The sequence below is a fragment of the Capricornis sumatraensis genome, chromosome 17 (genome assembly GCF_032405125.1).
Source record: "Capricornis sumatraensis isolate serow.1 chromosome 17, serow.2, whole genome shotgun sequence".
NCBI lineage: Eukaryota > Metazoa > Chordata > Mammalia > Artiodactyla > Bovidae > Capricornis > Capricornis sumatraensis.
In genome coordinates this window covers 71,432,541-71,455,446 of record NC_091085.1, presented here as the reverse complement: position 1 = coordinate 71,455,446, position 22,906 = coordinate 71,432,541, and the positions used below count along the sequence as shown (strand labels likewise).

At 50.0% G+C, this 22,906-nt stretch overlaps 1 protein-coding gene across 1 annotated transcript in view; it reads left to right on the top strand.

Annotated features, from left to right (window-relative positions):
• The window catches only part of WSCD2 (WSC domain containing 2), a 55,290-nt gene that overhangs the window by 6,438 nt on the left and 25,946 nt on the right, over window positions 1-22,906 (top strand). Inside the window, exons 2-3 of the mRNA XM_068990131.1 lie at window positions 9,131-9,245; window positions 13,653-13,837. Of these exons, the coding sequence (XP_068846232.1) occupies window positions 9,131-9,245; window positions 13,653-13,837 (300 nt within the window). The remainder of the gene's footprint in view (window positions 1-9,130; window positions 9,246-13,652; window positions 13,838-22,906) is intronic.

The window sequence follows — 22,906 nt, the reverse complement described above, 5'->3', positions numbered from 1 at the left end:
AGCTCTTATTCTTAACCACTGAGCTATGTTGTTCATTGTTCAGTCACTCAGTCATGTCCGACTCTTAATAGAATCCCAACTCCATTCATTCATTCATTCTGTATTTCTTGCATGTCTGTTTGCCCTGCCCTGTGCTGGGAAGTGGAGACACAAGAATGATTCAAGCACAGTTTTGTTTTGGTTTTTTTTTTTGGTCTGAGGAATAGTCATACCCTCCAGAGGAACGAAAGACAAGTAAACAGATGAATTATATTTTAAAACATAGCTTTTTTCTTGATTATCAAAGTCACAGATGCTTATCATAGAAAAATTAGAATACATAGCAAAAAGAGAGAAAAGTTGAAATAGCCCAGAGGCCCAGCATCCAACAACAGTCATGATCAACACTGTTGAGGTATCACCTTTATGGTCCTGTTTCCTCCCTTATGGGTTTATTTCTAACAAATTGTTGTTCAGTCACTAAGTCGTGTCTGACTCTTTGCAGTCTTATGGACTGCAGTACTCGAGGCTTCCCTGTCCTTCGCCATCTCACAGGGTTGAGTCGGTGATTTCTAAAGGCTGGACACTGTATATATGTAGCATCATGTCAAGCTTCGCCCACCATAGCACTTTTTCATTCTGTTAAAAATTCTTTCGCAGTGAGCCTAAATTCTTCATAATCTGAAAAAATAATGCCCAGTACTTGGAAAATTGTTTCGAAAAGTGTTAAGGTGGGGTAAACCAGGGAACTCTGGGATCCCAAGGGAGGGATCTGGTTGGGTCATGGGGCTGTATCGTGCCTTCCTGCGGGGAGGAGATAGTTGAGCTGAGCCTGTAGGATCCTCGGGCCCTGACCAAAGTGAAAGATGCCTCCCTTCTACCCCAAGGGAACCTAGATATGAGCAGGAATTCCAGGAATGGAATTTCCTGCACAAGGAAGCCCAGATAGCACTGGAGTGATCCTCCCGAAGGACAACTTTCCAAGATAGTGAAGAATCCCCAGCAGGAAAGTAACTGTTTCTCTTTTCCACAAAGAGATCAATCTTCTAGTCAATCTTTTTTTTCTTACAGTCGATTTTTAAAATACCCCTGTAGGGACTTCGCTGGTGGCTAAAAACTCCATGTTCCCAGTGCAGGGGGGCCAGGTCTGATCCCTGGAGGGAGAACTAGATCCCGCTGCAACTAAGAGCTAACCTGCCTCAACTCAAGGATGGGCTTCCCTGGTGGCTCAGTGGTAAAGAACCTGCCTGCCAATGCAGGAGACACGGGGTCAATCCCTGGTCCGGGAAGACCCCACACGCCACGGATTAACTAAGCCCACGTGCCACAGCTACTGAGCCTGCGCCCTGGAGCCCGGGAGCCACAGCTACTGAGCCCGTGTGCCACAACCTCTGAAGCCCAAGCACCCTGGAGACCGTGCATCACAGCAAGCGAAGCCAGCGCGCAGCAAAGCCCGAGCACCGCACGGGAAAGAAAGCCCGCCCAACAGCAAAGACCAAGCACAGCCAAAAATAAATAAATAGACTTCTTTTTGAAAGAAGGCCTTGTGTGCTGCAACTAAAGACCCAGAGTTCAGTTCAGTCACTCATCGTGTCTGACTCTTTGCGACCCCATGAATCGCAGCACGCCAGGTCACCATGTCCATCACCAACTCCCAGAGTTCACTCAGACTCACGTCCATCGAGTCCATGATGCCATCCAGCCATCTCATCCTCAGTCGTCCCCTTCTCCTCCTGCCCCTAGTCCCTCCCAGCATCAGAGTCTTTTCCAGTGAGTCAACACTTCACATGAGGTGGCCAAAGTACTGGAGCTTCAGCTTTAGCATCATTCTTTCCAAAGAAATCCCAGGGCTGATCTCCTTCAGAATGGACTGGCTGGATCTCCTTGCAGTCCAAGGGACTCTCAAGAGTCTTCTCCAACACCACAGTTCAAACGCATCAATTCTTCGGCTCTCAGCCTTCTTCACAGTCCAACTCTCACATCCATACATGACCACAGGAAAAACCATAGCCTTGACTAGACCGACCTTAGTCGGCAAAGTAATGTCTCTGCTTTTGAATATACTATCTAGGTTGGTCATAACTTTTCTTCCAAGGAGTAAGTGTCTTTTAATTTCATGGCTGCAGTCACCATCTGCAGTGATTTTGGAGCCCCCAAAAATAAAGTCTGACACTGTTTCCACTGTTTCCCCATCTATTTCCCATGAAGTGATGAGACCGGATGCCATGATCTTCGTTTTCTGAATGTTGAGCTTTAAGCCAACTTTTTCGCTCTCCTCTTTCACTTTCATCAAGAGGCTTTTTAGTTCCTCTTCACTTTCTGCAATAAGGGTGGTGTCATCTGCATATCTGAGGTTATTGATATTTCTCCCAGCAATCTTGATTCCAGCTTGTGTTTCTTCCAGCCCAGCATTTCTCATGATGTACCCTGCATATAAGTTAAATAAGCAAGGTGACAATATACAGCCTTGACGTACTCCTTTTCCTATTTGGAACCAGTCTGTTGTTCCATGTCCAGTTCTAACTATTGCTTCCTGACCTGCATACAGATTTCTCAAGAGGCAGGTTAGGTGGTCTGGTATTCCCATCTCTTTCAGAATTTTCTGCAGTTTCTTGTGATCCACACAGTCAAAGGCTTTGGCATAGTCAAGAAAGCAGAAATAGATGTTTTTCTGGAACTCTCTTGCTTTTTCCATGATCCAGCGGATGTTAGCAATTTGATCTCTGGTTCCTCTGCCTTTTCTAAAACCAGCTTGAACGTCAGGGAGTTCACGGTTCACGTATTGCTGAAGCCTGGCTTGGAGAATTTTGAGCATTACTTTACTAGCATGTGAGATGAGTGCAATTGTGCGGTTGTTTGAGCATTCTTTGGCATTGCCTTTCTTTGGGATTGGAATGAAAACTGACCTTTTCCAGTCTTACGGCCACTGCTGAGTTTTCCAAATTTGCTGGCATATTGAGTGCAGCACTTTCACAGCATCATCTTTCAGGATTTGAAATAGCTCAACTGGAATTCCATCACCTCCACTAGCTTTGTTCATAGTGATGCTTTTTAAGGCCCCCTTGACTTCACATTCCAAGATGTCTGGCTCTAGATTAGTGATCACATCATCATGATTATCTGGGTCGTGAAGATCTTTTTTGTACAGTTCTTCTGTGTACTCTTGCCACCTCTTCTTAATATCTTCTGCTTCTGTTAGGTCCATACCATTTCTGTCCTTTATCGAGCCCATCTTTGCATGAAATGTTCCCTTGATATCTCTAATTCTCTTGAAGAGATCTCTAGTCTTAAGAGCAGCCAAATAAATAAGTATTTTTTTTAAAAAAATACCCCCATATTTGTGTTCAAGGGCTGCTGTAGCAAAGTACCAAGAACTGGGACTTGAGCTGGTGGCTTGAAACGACAGAGATATATCACCTTGCAGTTCAGGAGGCTAAAAGTCCAACATCAAGATGGGCTCTCAAAGCCCCTAAGAGGGAGTCTCTTGCACGCCTTTCCCCCAGCTCCTGGCATCAGCAGGAACCCATGGCCTTCCTCACAGCTGTAAAGCACCAGTCATTGCCTCTGTCTTCATGTAGTCTCCTCCTTGTGGCTCTGGGACTTCAGAGGGGACCCCAGTCGAGCTGGATGGGACCCACCTACTCCAGTTTCACTTCGCAATTAATTACATAAGAAGTGACCCTATTTCCAAAGAAGGTCACATTCTGAGGTACTGGGCTTAGGACTTCAACTGATCTTTTTTTACGAGGGGCACAGTTCAATCCAAAATACCCTTATGTTGGTTTTTGGTTTTTGTTTTTTTTTTCAACTTTTATTTCATTTACTTGGCAGTGTCCACAGGATCTTCATTACATCATGTGGCATCTTTGGTCATGGCGCACTGACTCTGTGGTGTGGGCTCAGTGGTCGCAGCAAGCAGGAACTTGGTCGCTCCGAGGCACGTGGGATCTTATTTCCCCAACCAGAGATTGAACTTGCATCCCCTGCACTGCAAGGAGAATTCTTAACCCCTGGACCACCAGGGAACTCCTACACGCTTATGTTTTATTTCCACTTTTTCAGCAGGACCTTGAGTACGACTGCCAGCCTCCTTGCAGTGGCAGGATAGAACCCAGATCTGGCAGACTCCGAAACTGGTCCTTGAGGGCACTGTAATACCTCCTGTCTGCAAATCTGCTCACAAACAATAAATAAGAGGAATACAAATTTGCACATGTTTAGCTATCCTCTTAACAAATTACCTTTATTGAAGAGAGCAACGTTGCTTGAAAAGGAAGATTAATTGAAGCAAAAGAGGGAAAAAAAGGACAGGAAAGGGGAGAAAATAGTCAGGAAAGCTCTTTCCCAGATGCTTGTGCTCTCCTGGGCTCACCCCTCGCTGGTTTCTGCGCTTGAGATAAATAGCCAGGCTGGGACGGGACTTTGCCGTTTCAGCGATATTCGGATGGCTGCTCCGACGAGCTGATAGATTATATGAACTCAGCCATTAATTCACCCTCGAGTGGCCTGTGAATTTTGTCCCTGTTTTACATACCAAACCTCCCCCTCATCTCCGGGAAATTCTGCCACTACAGCAGAACTTGAGGAAAATCAGAAGTGGGTTGGATGGAAGCCCACCCCCTCCCACCCACCCCCCCAGCCCACCACGAGCTTATCTCTAACTGGGTGATAGAGCCCCAGTGACAGGGGCGCCGGTTGTGCTGGCCACAGCCTGCACTGAAGGGTCTGGAGGGAAAGAGTCACCAGCCCTTCCTTGCACAAGGCAAGGAGGAAATAGACTCAGTATCCGTTTCCTGACCCACAGAGCTCAGCCCATCCATCAGGTCACAGTGTCTAGCATGCCACGCTTCTCCAGAGCATCCGTGAAGGGGACCGTGAGTCTCTTTTTCCCTCTTGTGGACAGAGGAAGAAGAGGAGCTTCATCTGTTCCCACAACAAGTCTTTGAGCGGCTGTTGTGTGGGTCATCTCAGCCTGATGCCTGGCCTGGTGCGAGGGTTAGGGGAGGGGTGGCACAGCATTAAAAGCCCAGGCTTTGGGGCAGATGGACCTATGGTCAAATATTAACTCCTCTTCCAAAAGACCCTCCGTCTCCCATCATCCCTCCAGGAAGGTCTCTCTGGCGGGATGGAGAAGCTTTTCTCCCAAGCCGAGACTAAGTGTGGTACACAAGAAAGGGCAGCCTAAATAGGGACATGGTCTGGACTCTCCCAGCTGGGTGGACTCAAGCAACTTAGCTGGGCAGTCAGCATATTAGTCAGTGCTCCTTTGATGGCAGGTGGCAAAAAACCCATCTCGAATCAGCTTCAGCCAAAGAAGAAAAGGTAGTGTGTCTTGTCACCAAACTACCAAAGGGGCTAGGCTGTCAAATGAATGAATTGTGCCATTCTCTTCCTAACTCTCATCTCTGCTTCCTTCTGACTTAGCTTGGTTCTCCTGCACAGACTGACTTTGTGCCAGGGATCTTGGCTGTTGGTAGTTCTGGGCTTAGAAAATACCAGTGTCCCAACTCAAGGGAGACAGACTTCTTTCTCCCAGCTTTAATCTATAAGAATCCAAAGAGTAGGTCATGTGTCCTTCCCTGGAGCCATCAATCACTGGCTGGTGGCAGGTACAATATGATTGGCTCTTCCAAGGTCAGTGTCTCCCCAAGATCAGAGCAGGCAAGGGCTTCCCAGGTGGCACTGGTGGTACAAATCCAATGAAGGAGGCACAGGTTCCACCTCTGGCTCAGGAAGGTCCCCTGGACAAGGCAATGGCAACCCACTCCAGTAGTCTTGCCTGGAAAAATGCCATGGAGAGAGGAGCCTGGCAGGCGGGCCACAGTCCATGGGGGTTGCAAAGAGTGGGACGTGACTGAGCATGCACATGTGCGTGCAACAGAAAAACACGAGGATAGGGTGCTTTGAAAGCACAAAGAGTACCGTGACAGTCCACCCATTCACCCTACAGTGGACATGTACGTACATACGCACACACTCCTATTAATTTGATTATAAGACTCTCATCTAACACAATCCACAATCCCACCTATAGTCACATGCACCTACCCTCACCTCTGGCGAGACCACCCATGGTCGTAGTACCTCCAAGCCCAGCATTTCTGGGTTGTGAGCACTCATCTCCCTCTGGACTCAGTGTGGTCCCTTATGATCCTAAGGCCTGTGGGTCAAATGGAAGCGAAGCCTCCTCAAATGGACAATGGCTGGAGGACAGATCTGGGCTTAAATTTTAAGCGAGATGCTTTCAAGCGGTAGGCACACAGGCAGATTGCATAGTTTCTAATTCTACTTAGAAACAAGTAAGACGGAGGAACATGAGTGGGGACCAGTCGGAAAGCATACACCGCATGCCAAATACAAAGATTTATCCCTAAGACAGAGAGAGAGAGCAGTCATTAGGATCAGGCTCTTCATCTAGAAGATGGGTCAATGAGAAGGGTGTGAGGACTGCATCTTTTTAAATGAGGCATGGCACATAGTAGCCAGCACACAGTAGGTACTCAATGCCTATTCTCCCTCTCACACACACACAGCTTTTGATCTGATGACAATGACCTCATTCTGCCAAAATAAACAGCGGCTCCCTCACTTTCCCTTTCCCTCCCTCTCCTTCCTCCTCTTTTATTTCCTCCTCCTGCCCATCCTTGGACACCCTGTCCTCTAGTGAACCACTGAACTAAGGTTACTTGCCAACCACGGCCCATGGAAGTTCTCTCGCCCAGCCCAGAAGTAAACGTCACACACACACACAAACGCCCATCCTTGGACACCCTGTCCTCTAGTGAACCACTGAACTAAGGTTACTTGCCAACCACGGCCCATGGAAGTTCTCTCTCCCAGCCCAGATGTAAACGTCACACACACACACACACACACACACGCGCGCGCGTGTGCGCACGTGCGCACACACCCCCCTCCCCGGGCCATGTCTCCCTCTGTGACACAGGAGAGTCATCCATTGTTGAACAAGCACAGTGACGAGATGTCGGCTTTTCCAGAGCTGTCACCATCTGACGTCCCTGCTCCTGGGAGGCAATGTTTCTTTTAAAGATGGACTGTTCTTAGTCGACCAAATCACCTCTGTCTTATGGAAGAAATTCAAGGTGATCAGGGTCGAGAATCTCCAGCGAGGCTGACAAATTCTGCACTTCCCAGGGTGGCGTTGAGGGGACACAATTGCTCCTTAACAAGCCTGTATCCTCTGCTAGACCCTGCTCTCCACCGCACGTGGAGGGAGGAGAGGCGAGGAGCCCACAGTTTAAGCAGCCGCCTAGGCCTGAACAAGATCAGGCAGCATGTAGCATTTTCCTCCATCGTTCTCCAGGAGGGCTGTTTAATTCCAAGGGCTGGCAGGGTCCTCAGGCTCACCTCCAGTGACTCCCAAATGCAAGAGCACTGGTCTGGGGCTTAATAGACCTAAATTAAAATCTTTATTCTACCATCAGCTAGTTTCAGGTCTGGGACAGCTCACTTCACCTTTCTGGGCCTCTGTTCAATCATCTAAGAACAGAGTTTAAGCATGCCAAGAACCACTGCACCTGGGTCATTGCAAAGGTCCCCGGATTCAAAGAGAAACAAGAGGGACTTTCCTGGTGGTCCAGTGGTTAAGACTTCACCTTCCAGTGCAGGCGACGCAGGTCTGATCCCCAGTCGGGGACAGGAGCTCTCAGATCTCACATGCCTCCCAGTGAGAAACCAAAACATAAAACAGAAACAATATTGTCACATATTCAATAAAGACTGTAAAATGGTCCACAGCAGGGAAAAAAAAAAATCTGTAAAAAAAGAAAAAGCAAAGAGAAACAAGGAGTGCAGTAGTTCAGGACATGGGCTCTGCGGCCAGCTTGCTTGGGTCCAAACCCAGGCCCACGGGTATAAGCTGTGTTTCCTTGGGCTGCTCACTTAGCCTCTCGGGGCCTCAGTTTCCTCTTCTACACTGATGGGGAATATTAATAATTCCCTCACAGGCTCATTCTAAGGATCCATTGAGACAGTATGTGTAAAGCACTTAGCAAAGGGCATGTCCAAATTAATAATGATTGTAAGAACACTCGGGAAAAGACTTGATGAACTGTAAAGTACCATCTTCATGTACTATTTACCATGAAGTATAGGAACACACGTACTAATCTATGAAAACCAAGTGAATGGTGCATCACTGGATGGTTGTTTAACATAATTTAAAATTTTCATTTGGGGGACTCCCACGGTGGTCCAGCGGTTAAGACTTCACCTTCCAGTGCAGCGGGCGTGAATTCAATCCCTGGTTGAGAAGCTAGGATTCCACGTGCCTCACAGACAGAAACCCAAAACAGAAAACAGAAGCCATATTATAACAAATTCAATAAAGACTTTAAAAATGATCCACATCAAACAGAATCTTTAAAAAAAAACAAAATTGCTTCTGAATGAAAGCATTTACCTTGGCTCACAAGGTGGGAAAACTGTGAGGAACTTAAAACAGCGCCGTGAATGGCTGGTTTCTTATCCCACTCACCTTAACTTTGTGCCTATTATATGCAAGACCCTGTGGAGGAAATGTTTATACAGATAAGTCCATTTTAACCTCACTGGGCCAATATTTTCATCCCCACAGTGAAGGAAACTGGGCCTCAGAGAGATTAAGTGGCCCAAATGCACTGGAATGTTCCCAAAGTGAGGTGGTGACTTGGATCTTGAGATGTCCAAGTCCAGTGTTCCTTCCAAGAAAACAAAAACCTTAAGTCATCTTGCTGAAGTGACAGCAGGCTGTCAACGGATCAAGGTCTTCAGAGCTGTCTTAATAAGAGTCTCGTGTGCTTGGTGCTTAGGGAATGAGGCTGGCTCGGGTTGCTGGGCACCCAGTTGCCATCAGTAGAGCCCAGGGGTGTGACCTTAACCCTGGCTATGGAAGGTCCCTTCCTCCCCTCTGTTGGCCTCCAGGGGCCCGCAGCCTTACCCACGGGACTCCACTGCCCCCGTAGGCCAAGCTCTGCCAATGCACATGAGTTTCAGGCTCTCTTGTTTCCACTTTACTGCTCAGAGGAAGGAACTGGTACCAAGAGGTCCACAAAGCCACATAGCCAGAGGCATACTCGTCACTTCTGAAACCCTTTCAGCTTTGTCCCCTTCCCCCACCACCCCAGATCTGACTTTTCTCATCTTCCCAAAGCTAAGTACATCGGCTGCTACCTGGATGACACCCAGAGCCGGGCCCTTCGAGGCGTGTCCTTTTTCGACTACAAAAAGATGACCGTCTTCCGTTGCCAGGACAACTGTGCAGAACGGTAGGGCCCCAGTGTCCCAAGCTCCCTGCATTCAGACCCCTTCCTTCGCAGCTCCCTACCTGTGGTGGCCTTTCTTTTTTCTGTGGGAGGGCATGATGAAGGATGGACATGTGACTTTAACAGAAGGGTGATGCAAGGGTGTGGTGGTGGGGGGGCCAGGCTTGTGTACATTCTCTTGCCTGAAAAATCCCATAGACAGAGGAGCCTGTCTCATGGACGCTGGAGATCAAGAGTAGGGAGCTGGTCTGTAGGAATCTGTGATTGTGCAGTTGTGTGAGGCTATGCCTAGGTGTGAGTTTACAGTGTACACTCTTCAGGGCGATATGTTTGTGAGGTTAAGGCCAACATCAAATTGCCTTTAAATAATAGTGGCTGTGAGTGCCGGAGTCTCTGTGGTCATGTTGGCAAGGGTCCAGAATTGTGGGAAAAGCACAAGTGAGTGTTTACGTGCATGCACAAGTGAGTGTTTCTGTGCAGGCAAGTGTGAGACTGTGGGCATGAGGCTTGTGAGATGCCTGTGGGAAAGCTGAGGTGGGAGCCTGCAATCAGGGATATTTCGTGGTTCCCCAGCCAAGAGACTCTTCGTTGTCCCAGGGCGAAACACTCACCTGTCCAGGCAATGTTTTCCAGTCTAAGGAGAAAACGATGTTCTTGATGAGAACAGGCCCTACGGGGAGGGAGCTGACGTTTCGAGAGTAGACAGGCCCCAGGGGACGGCTAGTGAGGACCCTGGGGCCAGGCCTGGGAACCAGCCCTGCTGTCTGGGAGGCGCCGAGCAGTGAGCAGACCTGCCCCTCCCCCATGCCCTGGGTCCCGGACCCGTGGCGGTTTGCAGAAGGCCTCTCACATGCTGACTCGAGCCTGATGCCTCTGGAGGTCACAAGCTCTGGAAGAGCTCGGCTGCACGGCTGGAGTGGAAGTGGGCAAGCGGGTGGCCAAGGGACCCTTCCCTCTCTCCCTGATTAGGAAAAACTGTCCGCTTGATAATTAGCTTCCAGAACAGTCCACCATCAAAATCCTGAACTCAGGACCACCTCCAGCTTAGGAGACTCCCAGCTCTCTAGGATATTGATTAATCTATTTATTGGACTGTGGGGAGACAGAGGTAAATGGCAGGGGCCATGCCGTCAGAGGGGTCTTGTGGGGGCTGAAGAGTTAGTATTTGCCAAGCACATGTTTGAGAACAGCGCCTGGCAGACGGTAAGCGTAAGCTCTTGCTGTTCTGCGGCCCAAGCCTGCTTATGCTTCTGTCCCTGCAACTAGCTGGGGAGCCCCTTGGGGGCAGGGCCTTGGCTGACTCACCTCTGGCTCTATCTGGAAGCACGTGTGGGCTGCCAACAAGCTTGTGCAGAACCAAACTGAACTACGCAAGTTGAACTGACTCATGTTCTGAAGCTCAGTCTTGGCTGCCGCCTCCTGAGAAGTCTCTCCTGACACCCCAGGCATGTTGGGTGCCTCCTGCATTTCCACCATCTGCGATTTATTCCATCTCACCCTCATCTCACTGTGCAGCCCTTTTCTAGTTACGTGCTTGTCTCTGCCTCTAAGATGTGAGCTCCAGGACATGCATGTCAGCATCAACTGGGATGTGAAAGTCGCTGTCGTGTCCGACTTTTGCAACTGCATGGACTATATAATCCATGGGATTCTCCAGGCCAGAATACTGGAGTGGGTAGCCTTTCCCTGGTCCAGGGGATCTTCCAAACCCAGGGATCGAACCCCGATCTCTGGCATTCCAGGCAGGTTCTTCACCAGCTGAGCCACAAGGGAAGCCCAAGAATACTGGAGTGGGTAGCCTATCCCTTCTCCAGAAGATCTTCCCGACCCTTGAATTAAACCGGGGTCTCCTGCACTGCAGACAGATTCTTTACCAACTGAGCTATCAGGGAAGCTCACCTGGGATCTTTCAAAACAAACTGCTGGGCCCTACCCCACTCCCAATTTTCAATTTGTTGGGTTTGAGGTGGAGTCCAAGAATTTGCATTGTTAACAAGTTCCCAGATGATACTGGATGCTGCAGGTCCCGGGACCATGGTTGGAGCCCGCTGCTCTGACTTTCACATCCAGCTGGGGAACTTTAAAAGCTCCTGCTGCCCAGTAGTGGTCCTTCCACCAGTGGGTCCAGTTATATGTGACGGCCCCAGGGACACCTGAGAACCAAGGCTTCGGAGAGACAGAGAGGTGGAAGGAGGAGGAGGCTGACCCAGCCCCAAGATGCCCAGATAGTTTAAGATGCTCCTGCTGCGTCTGCAATTTGTTTTAGGGGCTCCAAAATCACTGCAGATGGCGACTGCAGCCATGAAATTAAGACGCTTGCTTCTTGGAAGAACAGCTACGACCAACCTAGACAGCGTATTAAAAAGCAGAGACATTACTTTGCCAACAAAGGTCCGTCTAGTCAAAGCTATGGTTTTACCAGTAGTCATGTATGGATGTGAGAGTTGGACTATGGAAAGCTGAGTGCTGAAGAATTGATGCTTTTGAACTGTGGTATTGGAGAAGGCTCTTGAGAGTCCCCGGGACAGCAAGGAGATCCAACCAGTCCATCCTAAAGGAAATCAGTCCTGAATATTCATTGGAAGAACTGATGTTGAAGCTGAAACTCCAATACTTTGGCCACCTGATGGGAAGAACTGACTCATTGGAAAAGACCCTGATGCTGGGAAAGATTGAAGGCAGGAGGAGAAGGGGATGACAGAGGATGAGATGGTTGGATGGCATCACTGATTTGATGGACATGAATTTGAGCAAGCTCCAGGAGTTGGTGAAGGACAGGGAAGCCTGGCGTGTTGCAGTCCATGGGATCGCAAAGAGTCAGACACGACTGAGCGACTGAACTGAATTGAACTGCGTCTGCAAGGAGATCAAACCAGTCAGTCCTAAAGGAAATCAACCCTGAGTATTCATTAGGAGGACTAATGCTGAAGCTGAAGCTCGAATAGTTTGGCCACCTGATGCGAAGAGCTGACTCAGTGGACATGAGTTTGAGCAAACTCCAAGAGAGAGTGAAGGTCAGGGAAGCCTGGAGTGCTGCCGTCCATGGGGTTGCAAAGAGTCAGACACAGCTGAGCAACTGAACAACAATTGCCTCTGCCCAGGTGACCCTGTGGTTGCATACCACCCTGAGTTGTTGGGATGTTCGGAGACATGAGTCTGGGTGGGTCTGTGTCTCCAGCTAGACCCCAGAAGGCATGAGCTGACACCTCCTGGAAGTCCAGTCTTTCAGGACCAGTAATTTGCAGGCTACCCCCTGCCCCCAGGAACCTTTCTCAGTTCTGGAGCATGCCTCAGAGAATGCAGTGAGCAGGAGGGCTGAGCAGGGGTTGTCCTACTCCCCTCCCCTCCACCACTTCATACCCACCCCTGGAGCCAGAACAAGCAATTCCCTTTTCATCTGTTTACAGACAGATCCTTACCAAGAGTCCTTTTTAGGAAATGATTCCATAGCTGTGAAAAAAGAAAAATGGAAAATGTTGCAGTGCCTGGATTTCTTTTTTATTTTAAGGAAAGTTTTTTTACTTGGCTGGATATGTGACCTTGGTTTTCCAGAGAGATGCGAGAGTCCCCTGCCCCCTCTCCTGGGCCCAGCTTCTCTCAGGGGACCCAGAGGTATCATCCCTGGGTGGTGTTTCCCAGAACAAAGGGGCTAGACTCTGCACCTGTGATTGGCTCCTGGCTGAGGAAGGAAAGATCAGAGAGCAGGGAGGACAGAGGGACCACAGGATCGGAAGGGTGTGGTGTGTGTCAAGGGTGCTGAAGGTGTATGTGGGTGGGTGTGAATGTGACGTGCTGTGTCTGTGTGGCGAAGTGTAGAGGGGGTGTAAGGCCTCAGACAGAGAGGGAAGCCAGTGGTCTCCCTGGGGTCTCGTCCCCTCCTTGAGTCTCCCTGCCTGCCCCCACCCAGGACCTCCCTGTAATCCTTCTTGGCTTCTTGCCCATTGCACCTGCAAGACTTTCAGACTCCTCAGCCTCCACGACCTTCTCAGGGTCTCCTAATTCTCGATCTTGATGTCCCTTGGAGCATCCCTGTCTCCCAGATCTCCTTAGGTCTCCCTGACCCCCACAGCCTTCCTTGTTTTCCCCCCTCCCGCTTCCAGGAAAATAGGGAGAGCCCCCCACCCCAGTCTCCTCCTTTCCCTGTGGTCTCCCCATCTCCTGAAGCCTCTTGTCTACCCGCTCTCCACTGTGATGAGTCTCCTGTCCCCTGAGGTTCCCTCTTTCCTCCTTCGGCGGGGGGGAGTATCTCTGTCATCCCACCTTCAGCATCTGTATCCCCGTCTCCCCCGGGACCTCCGAGTCCCCAGAGCCGACTCATCCCCCGGGACCTCCTCCCTGGCCACAACTCCCTGCCCTCCCCCGGGGTCTCCATGAGGGCAGGCACCCCGGCCTGACAGCAGCCTCCCCCAGGGGTTACCTGTATGCTGGGCTGGAGTTCGGCGCCGAGTGCTACTGTGGCCACAAGATCCAGGCGGCGAACGTCAGCGAGGCGGAGTGTGACATGGACTGCAAGGGCGAGCGGGGCAGCGTGTGCGGGGGAGCCAACCGCCTGTCCGTCTACCGGCTGCAGCTGGCCCAAGAGTCAGCCCGCAGGTGTACGTGAGTCAGCCCTTCCCCCACCCGCGCCCCCACCCCTCCTGAGCCCTCGGGCGCCGACCCCCCAGCTGCCACCACCCTGCCCCAGCCTCGCCTCCAGCCGAACCCCTCTTCCGCCTCCACAGACCGAGAGCCTGACCTGGGCCTACCCTTCCTGATTGGCTGAGAGCAGGTTGTCCCTACTGATGGTGACGATGATAATGACGGCAGCAAGCACTCTGTCATTTTCCAAGTGCCTTCTTTGCAAGAGCACGCCTGACCCTCGCGATGGCCCTTGAAACAGCAGTTACTCACCCACTTTACAGATAAGGAGACTGAGGCTAGGTGCCACGCAAGCAGCAGAGGATTTAAACCAACTCCAGAGCTTCTCTCTTAATTCTTCTCTTTTGGCCATGCCATGCAGCACGTGGGATTTTCGTTCCCTGACTGGGGATTGAACCCAGGCTGCCTATACTGAAGCGTGGAGTTAACCACTGGACCACCAGGGACGTCCCATAGATTATGCCTTTAATGCTCCATAGAGACAATTTCCAGATGGCGCTAGTGGTAAAGAACCGGCATGCCAATGCAGGAAATGTAAGAGGCAAGGGTTCGATCCCTGGGTTGGGAAGATGCCCTGGAGGAGGGCATGGCAACCCACTCCAGTGTTCTTGCCTGGAGAATCGCGTGGACCAAGGAGCCTGGCGGGCTACAGTCCATGGGGTCGAGAGGAGTTGGACACAACCAAAGTGACTTAGCACGCATGCATGCAGAGACAGTCTATCCCTCGCTTGCCAATGTCTTGGTCTTATGAGAAAAACTCTCCAGTTTTCAGACTGAGGGAGGGAAGGGTGTAATTAGGCGAGGACAGGAGCCACCCCCGCCTCTGTGGATAGTGTCCCACTGTTCCTTCTCTGGCTGTTTAGTAGCATTTAATGTTTGTTTCTCAAGCATCTGCTGTACACCGGGCACTGTGCTAAGCCCATTGCAAGCCTGCTTTTGTTTCCCTTCCCTACAGACTTTTCAGGCAGTTGCCATGGTTAATCATCTCCATTTTACAGTGAGGAAACTGAGGCTTAATGAATTTAAGTAAGCCTGCCCAAGGTCACACAGCCTCGTGACCTCAGAGCTGATGTTCAGACCTACAAGCAGAGCTAATGGCCTTGATAAAAGACAGATGGCTGAGGTTTGTCCTGGGTCCTCTTCTGATGTGGTCCTGAGGTGCAAACAGGAATCCAGAACTACAAATCTCGAATTTGAACGTGCTGGGGAATCCCAGGGAGATCTTGTTAAAATGCAGACTCTGATTCAGCTTTCCAAGGAGGTCCTAGGTGATGCTAGGCTGCGGGTCCATAGACCACACCTTGAATAATAAGGCCTTAGACCTCAGTGGAGCTGACAAGTTCTGCCCAGAATGTAGGCCTGCCCACTCAGGTGAACGTGGCAGAACCTTAACACCTGTGTGCGTGCAGCAGAAGGCCTCTTCCATGTGAATGTCACCGCTGATAGAAATTCATCGCTGGTTTCCTTGATAATGTGTCGTTTTCCAAGCCCTATGTTTTTAAAGCTCTGTTCATGCTTCGCTCTGCAGCAGGGTCAAGTGTGCTGCCAATTTGCAAAGTGGCTGATTACTAGAAACGGAGGTACTGTCATCTCCTTGTCCATCGTTGCCTCAGTTCACCCAGGTCTGAGGGCCCAGCTGGCAGAGGACACGGTGGGTGTGTGAAATCCAGGCTGGATAATGTCCGTGCAGCGAGTTTCTGGTTTGGCCATTAGGGTAGTGAGGTCTTGGTTTGATGGCGGAGTCATCATCCCTGATACTGATTTCTTTAACTGTATTTGCTTTTTTTTGGCTGTGCTGGGTCTTCCTTGCCACACGCAGGCTTCCTCCAGTTGCGAGGAGTGGCGGCTGCTCTTCGTCGCAATGCATGGATCTCTCCTTGCCGTGGCCGCTCTTGTTTGGGAGCACGGACTCTAGGCCACCCGGGCTCAGTAGCTGAGGCTCGTAGGCTCCAGAACGAGCGCTCAGGAGTTGTGACACACGGGCTTAGTTGCTCTGCGGCATGTGGAATCTTCCTGCAGGCCAAGGATCGAACCCTTGTCCCCTACATTGGCAGGCGGATTCCTTACCGCTGGACTGCCAGGGAAGTCCACTACTGACTCTCTTTATGCCAGTATTTACATTATTCAGATGGCGACTTTGACCATAAGAAGAGATGACCTCAAAGTTATGTGTATTTAGAGGGAAAGCTGCAGCCACTAGAACGTTCTGGTGAATGATGCTAAGCTAGATAACAAGAATATTTCATCAGCCACTCTCAGCCAGACCTCCTTTTGCTTACTGTTCAGAGTGGCTGGGTGATATGAACATCCTCCTGTCTCTCTTGCCTCTGTCTCTCTGCCTCTGTTTCTGCCTCTCGCTCTTCTCCCCTGCCACACACACACACACACACACACTCAGATACACACACTATTAAGATCATCAGGTATAATAATAGTCTCATGCGTGTGTTCCTTGTCTCTCCGTCGTGTCCAGCTCTTTGCAACCCCATAGACTGTAACCTGCCAGGCTCCTCTGTCCATGAAATTCTCCAGGCAAGAATACCGGAGTGGGTTGCCATTTCCTCCTCCAGGGGATCTTCCCAACCCAGGGATCGAACCCGGGTCTCCTGCATTGGCAGGCAGATTCTCTAACCACTGAGCCACTTAAGAAGCCCAAGCAATAGCAGTCTCATGGACCATCAAAGGTTTTTTTTTTTTTTCAATTACCTGAAATGTAAAAGCCTCAACACACATAAACTATGAGATTCTCTTACAGTCGGGTGTGTTTTGCCCCAGTAGCAGTGAGGGGGTGGGCTGATTGGGTGGTTGCTGGCAAGAGACCCCTGAGGCTGCTGGGAATGCTGCTGTGCCCCTCAGCTCACCCACCTCTGCAGTGGTACTGTGTTCCATCTGAGAAAGGAACGTTCCATCCATACATTCAAGATAGGGAACCCATTCATTTCTACCAAGAGAGGAGTCCTGGAGTCTAAGCCCACCCCAGTTGTTCTGAATTGTCACTGTATAAGGCTGGAAGCTTGGGCACCTCCAGCAGGAGACTACAGAACGGAATCTAAGCCTTGCTAACCTCAAGGCTACTGTGGCTGAGATGAGAATGCAAGTGGCTTGGATAAGGAGACAGATGGTTGGTCAAGTTGGAACTCCTCGTGGGCTCCCAGTTGGCAACATGGTATTGGGAGAGAGCCTGAGGACTGTTCATTGAACCAAAACATTTGATGAGCTCCCCTGTGGCTTAGGCTTGGAGAGGAGAATGGGTAATAAAAAAGAAAGCATAGTCCCTGCTCTCAAGGAGGTCACCGTCTAGTGGACAGGCAGACCCAAGACCAGTCGGGTCTGCTCAAGTGGGCAAGGGGGTGGTGACGTATATATGGGAGCCAAGAAAGCAACATTTGTGCCGAATCTCATTCTAAGATTTCCAGGTAAAAGGAAGAGTCACATATCCAGCTGAGAGCAAAAATCCAGGATCAGCAAAGGTTATGTTTTGAATGACCTATTAGAAGCACCTTCGTTGCTGATGTTCCATTTTGCAGCTTTAGAAACTGAGGCCTAAAAAGCACAAGTGGCCAGATTGAACAGCCCTGGGGGCAGCTCCACAGAAGAAGGCTGACTGGTTAGGGCCTTGAAAGACACACAGGATTTTGCCTCGTGTGAAAGAGGAGGATATTCAGACTCGAGACACATTGCCAGAGGGTGGGGGAGAAATCAGGGCAGAAGGAGCAGAGTGTGCAAATGCCAATGGTTACTTTTAGTGGACAGTGGGCAGGCCTGATGTTCTCAAGGCCACAGTGCTTGTCAGGGACTGAACTTAGGCTGGGACCCAGTTCTCCGACTCCTGGTTTGGGTGCTAATGCGATATAGTGCTGCCAACACCCTGGCCTCGTGCTGGATTCCGGACCCCATGCCTCTCCTTTGGAAGCGCTCCTTGGTCTGATCTACCGCCTTCCTTCCCTGGCCCCTGCTCTCTCCTTCTGCCCTGTCTGCTGTCTCTACACGACACAGAATATCCAGTGTCTTTGCTACGGCTCAGTGGCATGCTTGATTTCCCACTCCTGAGATCTGATTTATACACAAATAAGTTAGAAAGGGGGGCCTTCCACCACCATGTGACACTGGCATGTATTACTTTAGGCAGGGTAATGAGCAAACGCTCCAGGAAACAAGGGTGGTGGAAACCAGATTCCATTTGTAGAGTCATTAGTTTGTATTAACACTGTGTCCTAATTGTGTTTCCCAGGGCAGTGGCACAGAACTCTTAATGATTGTGAAGATCCAAAGGAGGCTTACTGTCTCCTGAGCACCCCTATGGTGGGGTGTTGGCCTTGCATGGGGTGTCGGCCTTGTATGGGGAGCCAGCCTCGTGGGGGGAGCTGGCCTCCGTGTCTCCGAGGTGATGGAATGCTCCTACAGTAGTGAAAGCATTAAAAGGTTGGCAGAGCAAATGTCTGCAGGAACCCTGCTATTCTTCCTTGACACAGACTCTCAGGCACAGGGGCTCTTTGCCCTTGTTACAAAAGGACCGAGAAATGGACTTCCTTCTTGGTTGGATTACATTTTTCACAGCGGTTTGCTAAATGTGTCAGCAAGTGCGGCTTCTCCTCCCAGGGGCAGAGACCTGCTGGCGATTTGAGAATATTATGGCTTTATAGGACGTTGCAAGAAATTCCATTTGCCTGAAAGATTCTTGCAAGATTTGCTTTGCAAGGTTCACTAGAATTACATGGAATATATATATATATATATGTATGTGGTGCCATACATATATATGTATGTGTATATATGTATGGGTGGCTGTCCGTGGTGCTGACCACCCTTCAATGCCGCCTAAAACCCTCACGGGCTTTATGGGGACTCAGTGGTAAAGAATCCACCTGCCAATGCAGGTTTGATCCCTGGGGAAGGAAGATCCCCTGGAGAAGGAAATGGCAACCCTCTCGAGCATACTTGCCTGAGGAATCTCATGAACAGAGGAGCCTAGTGGGCTACAGTCCATGGGGTCACAAAAGATTCAGACACAATTTACTGACTAAACAACAACAAAACCCCCGTGACTGCAGACCAGCCTCTCCCAGGACTCAGCCTTTTTCCCTCTTTTTTTTTTTTTCTCTTTGATGAAAGTATTATGAAGCTTACATTGTGTGTGCATGCTAAGTTGCTTCAATCAGGTCCGACTCTTTGCAACTCCATGGGCTGTAGCCTGCCAGGCCCCTCTGTCCATGGAATTCTCCAGGCAAGAATACTGGAATGGGTTGCCATGCCCTCCTCCAGGGAATCTTCCCGACCCAGGGATCGAACCCCCATCTCCTGCGGCTCCTGCATTGCAGGCGGATTCTTTACCGCTGAGCCACGAGGAAAGCTCTGTGAAGCTTATGCTATCACTGAAAAGATAGACCTTGACTTCAGGCTTACAGTTCACGTAGTGTAATTTGTATCCTGTTCTTGTTGCGCACTGTTCTTAGTTCTAGCGATTTTTTGTCTCTTGAAGGAGACAACGCTTGTCCTTTATGCTCACTATACTCTTTTTAACCTCCTCACCATCTAGCCTCAGATGACCATGGAAAGTCACACTGGGTCGAGGGAGGGGCCATGTCTAGCTCCTTCTTTGCCAGGCCTGGAGGTCTTTCCTTTCCCTTGATAGATGCCTGCGATCCCTGAATTTTATAATTCAGATGGGTCTTCATGAGTTCTGCTGTGTACGGTCGAGGTATGAGAGCCAGAAAATTTTTCTCCTTCTGTATCATGGTGGGGGGAAAGTAATTTGCACTTCTCCCTAAACCAAACTCCAGGGAGGCTATGGGAGCAATGGATATAGGGTTTTTTGCATTTCTCTATTTGGCTGTGCCAGGTCTTAGCTGCAGCATAAGGGATCTAGTTCCCCGTCCAGGGATTGAACCCGGGCCCCCTGCATTGGGAGCATGGAGTCTTAGCCCCTGGACCACCAGGGAAGACTCTGGATGTAGGTTTCAAGATCAGGCACACATTGTTTCTATCCCAGCTCTTTCACTGATTTGCTATTTTGACTTTGACCATGCCACTCATTCCCTCTGAGCCCCAAGAGCCTCATCTGTAATATGGGGATAGTTCCAACCCTGAAAGATTGCTATGACGTCCATGTGAGATAAAATCGAGAAAGCACAGTGCCTGTTTGGAGTAATGGTCATGCATCTTCCTTCCTAAAATGAAAACTCCTCAATTCACTCCGAGCAGCACCCAGCTCAAGTTATTTGAATTTCCAACAGCTCACAGGAGCCTTTGGTGATGCCTAAAAATAGCTGGTTTTGAATTCTCCTCGGACAGTTAGGCTCTTTGTGTAATTCAATCTCCCTCTGATTATAGGTAGCCATTAACAGCTCCCAGCTCACTGCCTTTCCTCTTCACCAGCATCTTTAATGCAGTAGAGCTTGGCCTAATTACCCTAGGGGGTGGTGGCCTCTTTCAAACCAAGGAGAACTCTTCCTCGCCTGCCTTTAAGCTGATGCCTGGTGGCATTTCCCTCATTTTTGTGAAGCCCCAGAACAAAGAGGTGATGGGCTTCAGAGAGACTTGCGCTGCCCCCCATCAAGAGAGCTGATGAACAGTTGCTCTGCTCGCCTCTTGCTAGTAAAAAAACCCCAAGCTGCCGAGGTCATGCACCATCCCAGCTGGCCTGGCAATGAAGAGCTGACATTATCAGAATGTGGGGCACGGGCTTTTGTGATCCTTGGACCCCTCCTGTGGAGCCTGAGAGGGTTTCTGGGAAATTCAGGTGGCTGGCACAGGGTCTCCGGAGCCCAACCAAGTTGGAATTTGATAGGCCTCCTGCAGAATGGCAGAGAGGTGGGAACCTAGGATGTGACGTCAAGTAAGACTGGAGCCAGATCCCAACTCTGTGCCCCACTAGCTGTGTGAGCTGTAATACCAATCAAATCTTGTTATGTCTCAGGATCTCCAGCTGCAAAACAGGATAATAGCATCATCTACTGCTTAGGTTGTTCTGAGGATTAACTGAGGGAACATGTGTAACATCGGGGCTTCCCTGGTGGCTGAGATGGTAAAGAATCTGCCTGCAATACAGGAGACCTCGGTTCGATCCCTGCATCAGGAAGATTTCCTGGAGAAGAGAGTAACTACCCACTCCAGTATTCTTGCCTGGAGAATCTCATGGACAGAGGAGCCTGGTGGGCTATAGTCCGTGGCGTTGCAAACAGTCGGACATGACTGAGTGATAAACAGACACACACGTGTAACATACTTGGCATCAACGACATAGAGTTAACAGCTGTTATTATTTTCCTTTGTTGCTCTCCTTCAGCAAGGGTTGCTCATTAGGAAGACATTACTCAGGGTTACTGCTACTGTCCAGGAACTGTGTACTGCACAACTCCAGGGGGCGCCATTCTCACGGGCTGCAGGCTGTGAAGAGCAGCAGCTCTGAACTTCATGCAGGATTCCCCTTGGGAATTAAGAATGCACAAAGATCCAAAATATTTTGAGTTGGATTCCCCCAGAGACAAGGCTGTGAGCTTTGGTTTACTTGAACGATGACCCCACGATGGACCTCCAGGGGAGTGAAGACATGAGACCAGGGAAGGGAAGGAGTCAACACAGACCCTTTACGAAGCAAGTCACTACTGAGGAAGCTTAATCCTGTTGGGAAGGCAGTAGAGAGGGTTCTTCAAAGATGTACCATCAGAGGGGCAGGAAGCTGCAATATTTATGCTACAAAGTTCACCCGACATCAGCTGAGGGTGGCTCCCACTGGAAGCGTAGTCCATCCTTCACACACCCTAGGTGTTTACAGGACGTCACTGGCAGCCTGTTCTGGGATGGTGAGTGCCAGGAGTGTATTAATGGGGCACTGATAGTGTCTCCTATGTAGGGTCTGGCCACCCTTTAATCATGATCGAGTGATGGAGAAGGAGCGGGAAGAGACATTGGCTAAATCCTGGTAGGTCTTGGGCCCTGTCGACGCCACTGTATCAACTTCCATCCCAACTGTACAGGCTAGAGATGATGATCCCTGAGTACAGACGAGGAAACCAAGGCTCAGGCCAAGGACACACAGCTGTGGAAGGTGCGGATCCAGGTCCGTCTGGATTTAAAACCAGTGCCCTTTCTGCTGGGCATGAGAGACCTTTTGCAAACAGGAAGGCATCCACCTAGTGCTGTGAAAGTCCAAAATTGTATCACCAGAGAGTGTCAGGAAATTTAAGGGATCCAGGCTGGCCGCTTCTCATGTGTTTTCAGATGTAAGAGACAAGAGAGCCTTGCGCCAGCAGTAGGGAGAACCAGTGACCCGTTCTGAACGTGTTAGTCGCTCAGTCGTATCCGACTCGTTGCAACCCAATGGACTATAGCCCGCCAGGCTCCTCTATCCATGGATGCTCCAGGCAAGAATACTGGAGTGGGTAGCCGTTCTCTTTCCCAGGGGATCTTCCCAACCCAGGATCAAACATGGGTCTCCTGCATTCTAAGCCGATTCTTTACCATTTGATCACCAGGGAAGCCCTGACCCATTATACAGATGGAAGGAATGAGGCTAGAAGGATGATTCAGCATCTTGGCCACCTTGCATATTCTCAGTGTTCCGATCACCAAGCCATAATGGAGAGCAGCCTGCAGAGAGAGGTGCCCTCCAAAGTGTTCCCCAGGCCCCTGGGACTCCAGCCTTCCCACAGGGCATCACAAGGCTCTCTGTGAATCCACATGGTTTCCCTCTAAAAACAGAATGGGCAGGACTGTAGAAACACCGCACATTGGCAGGTTAAGTGCTCCTAGAACTAACATCCCAAACCTGTGCGCCTCCCCACCCCCACCCCAGTGGACACCTTGACCAAGGGGAGACTCGCAACAGGAGCTTCTGATCCCTCTCTGGCCCTTTAAGGCCTTGGAAAACCTCACTTTACTTGGTATTCAGGGCATTCAGTTCAGCTCTGCTTTCTAAGCTGGGAGGTTCAGGGACTCATTAACAGATGCTGAAATGTCAAAGGGAGACCTGTCTGAGCTGTGCTGGGCTTACAGAGTCTTCCTTCTTCCCAGCTTGCAGTCTGGCC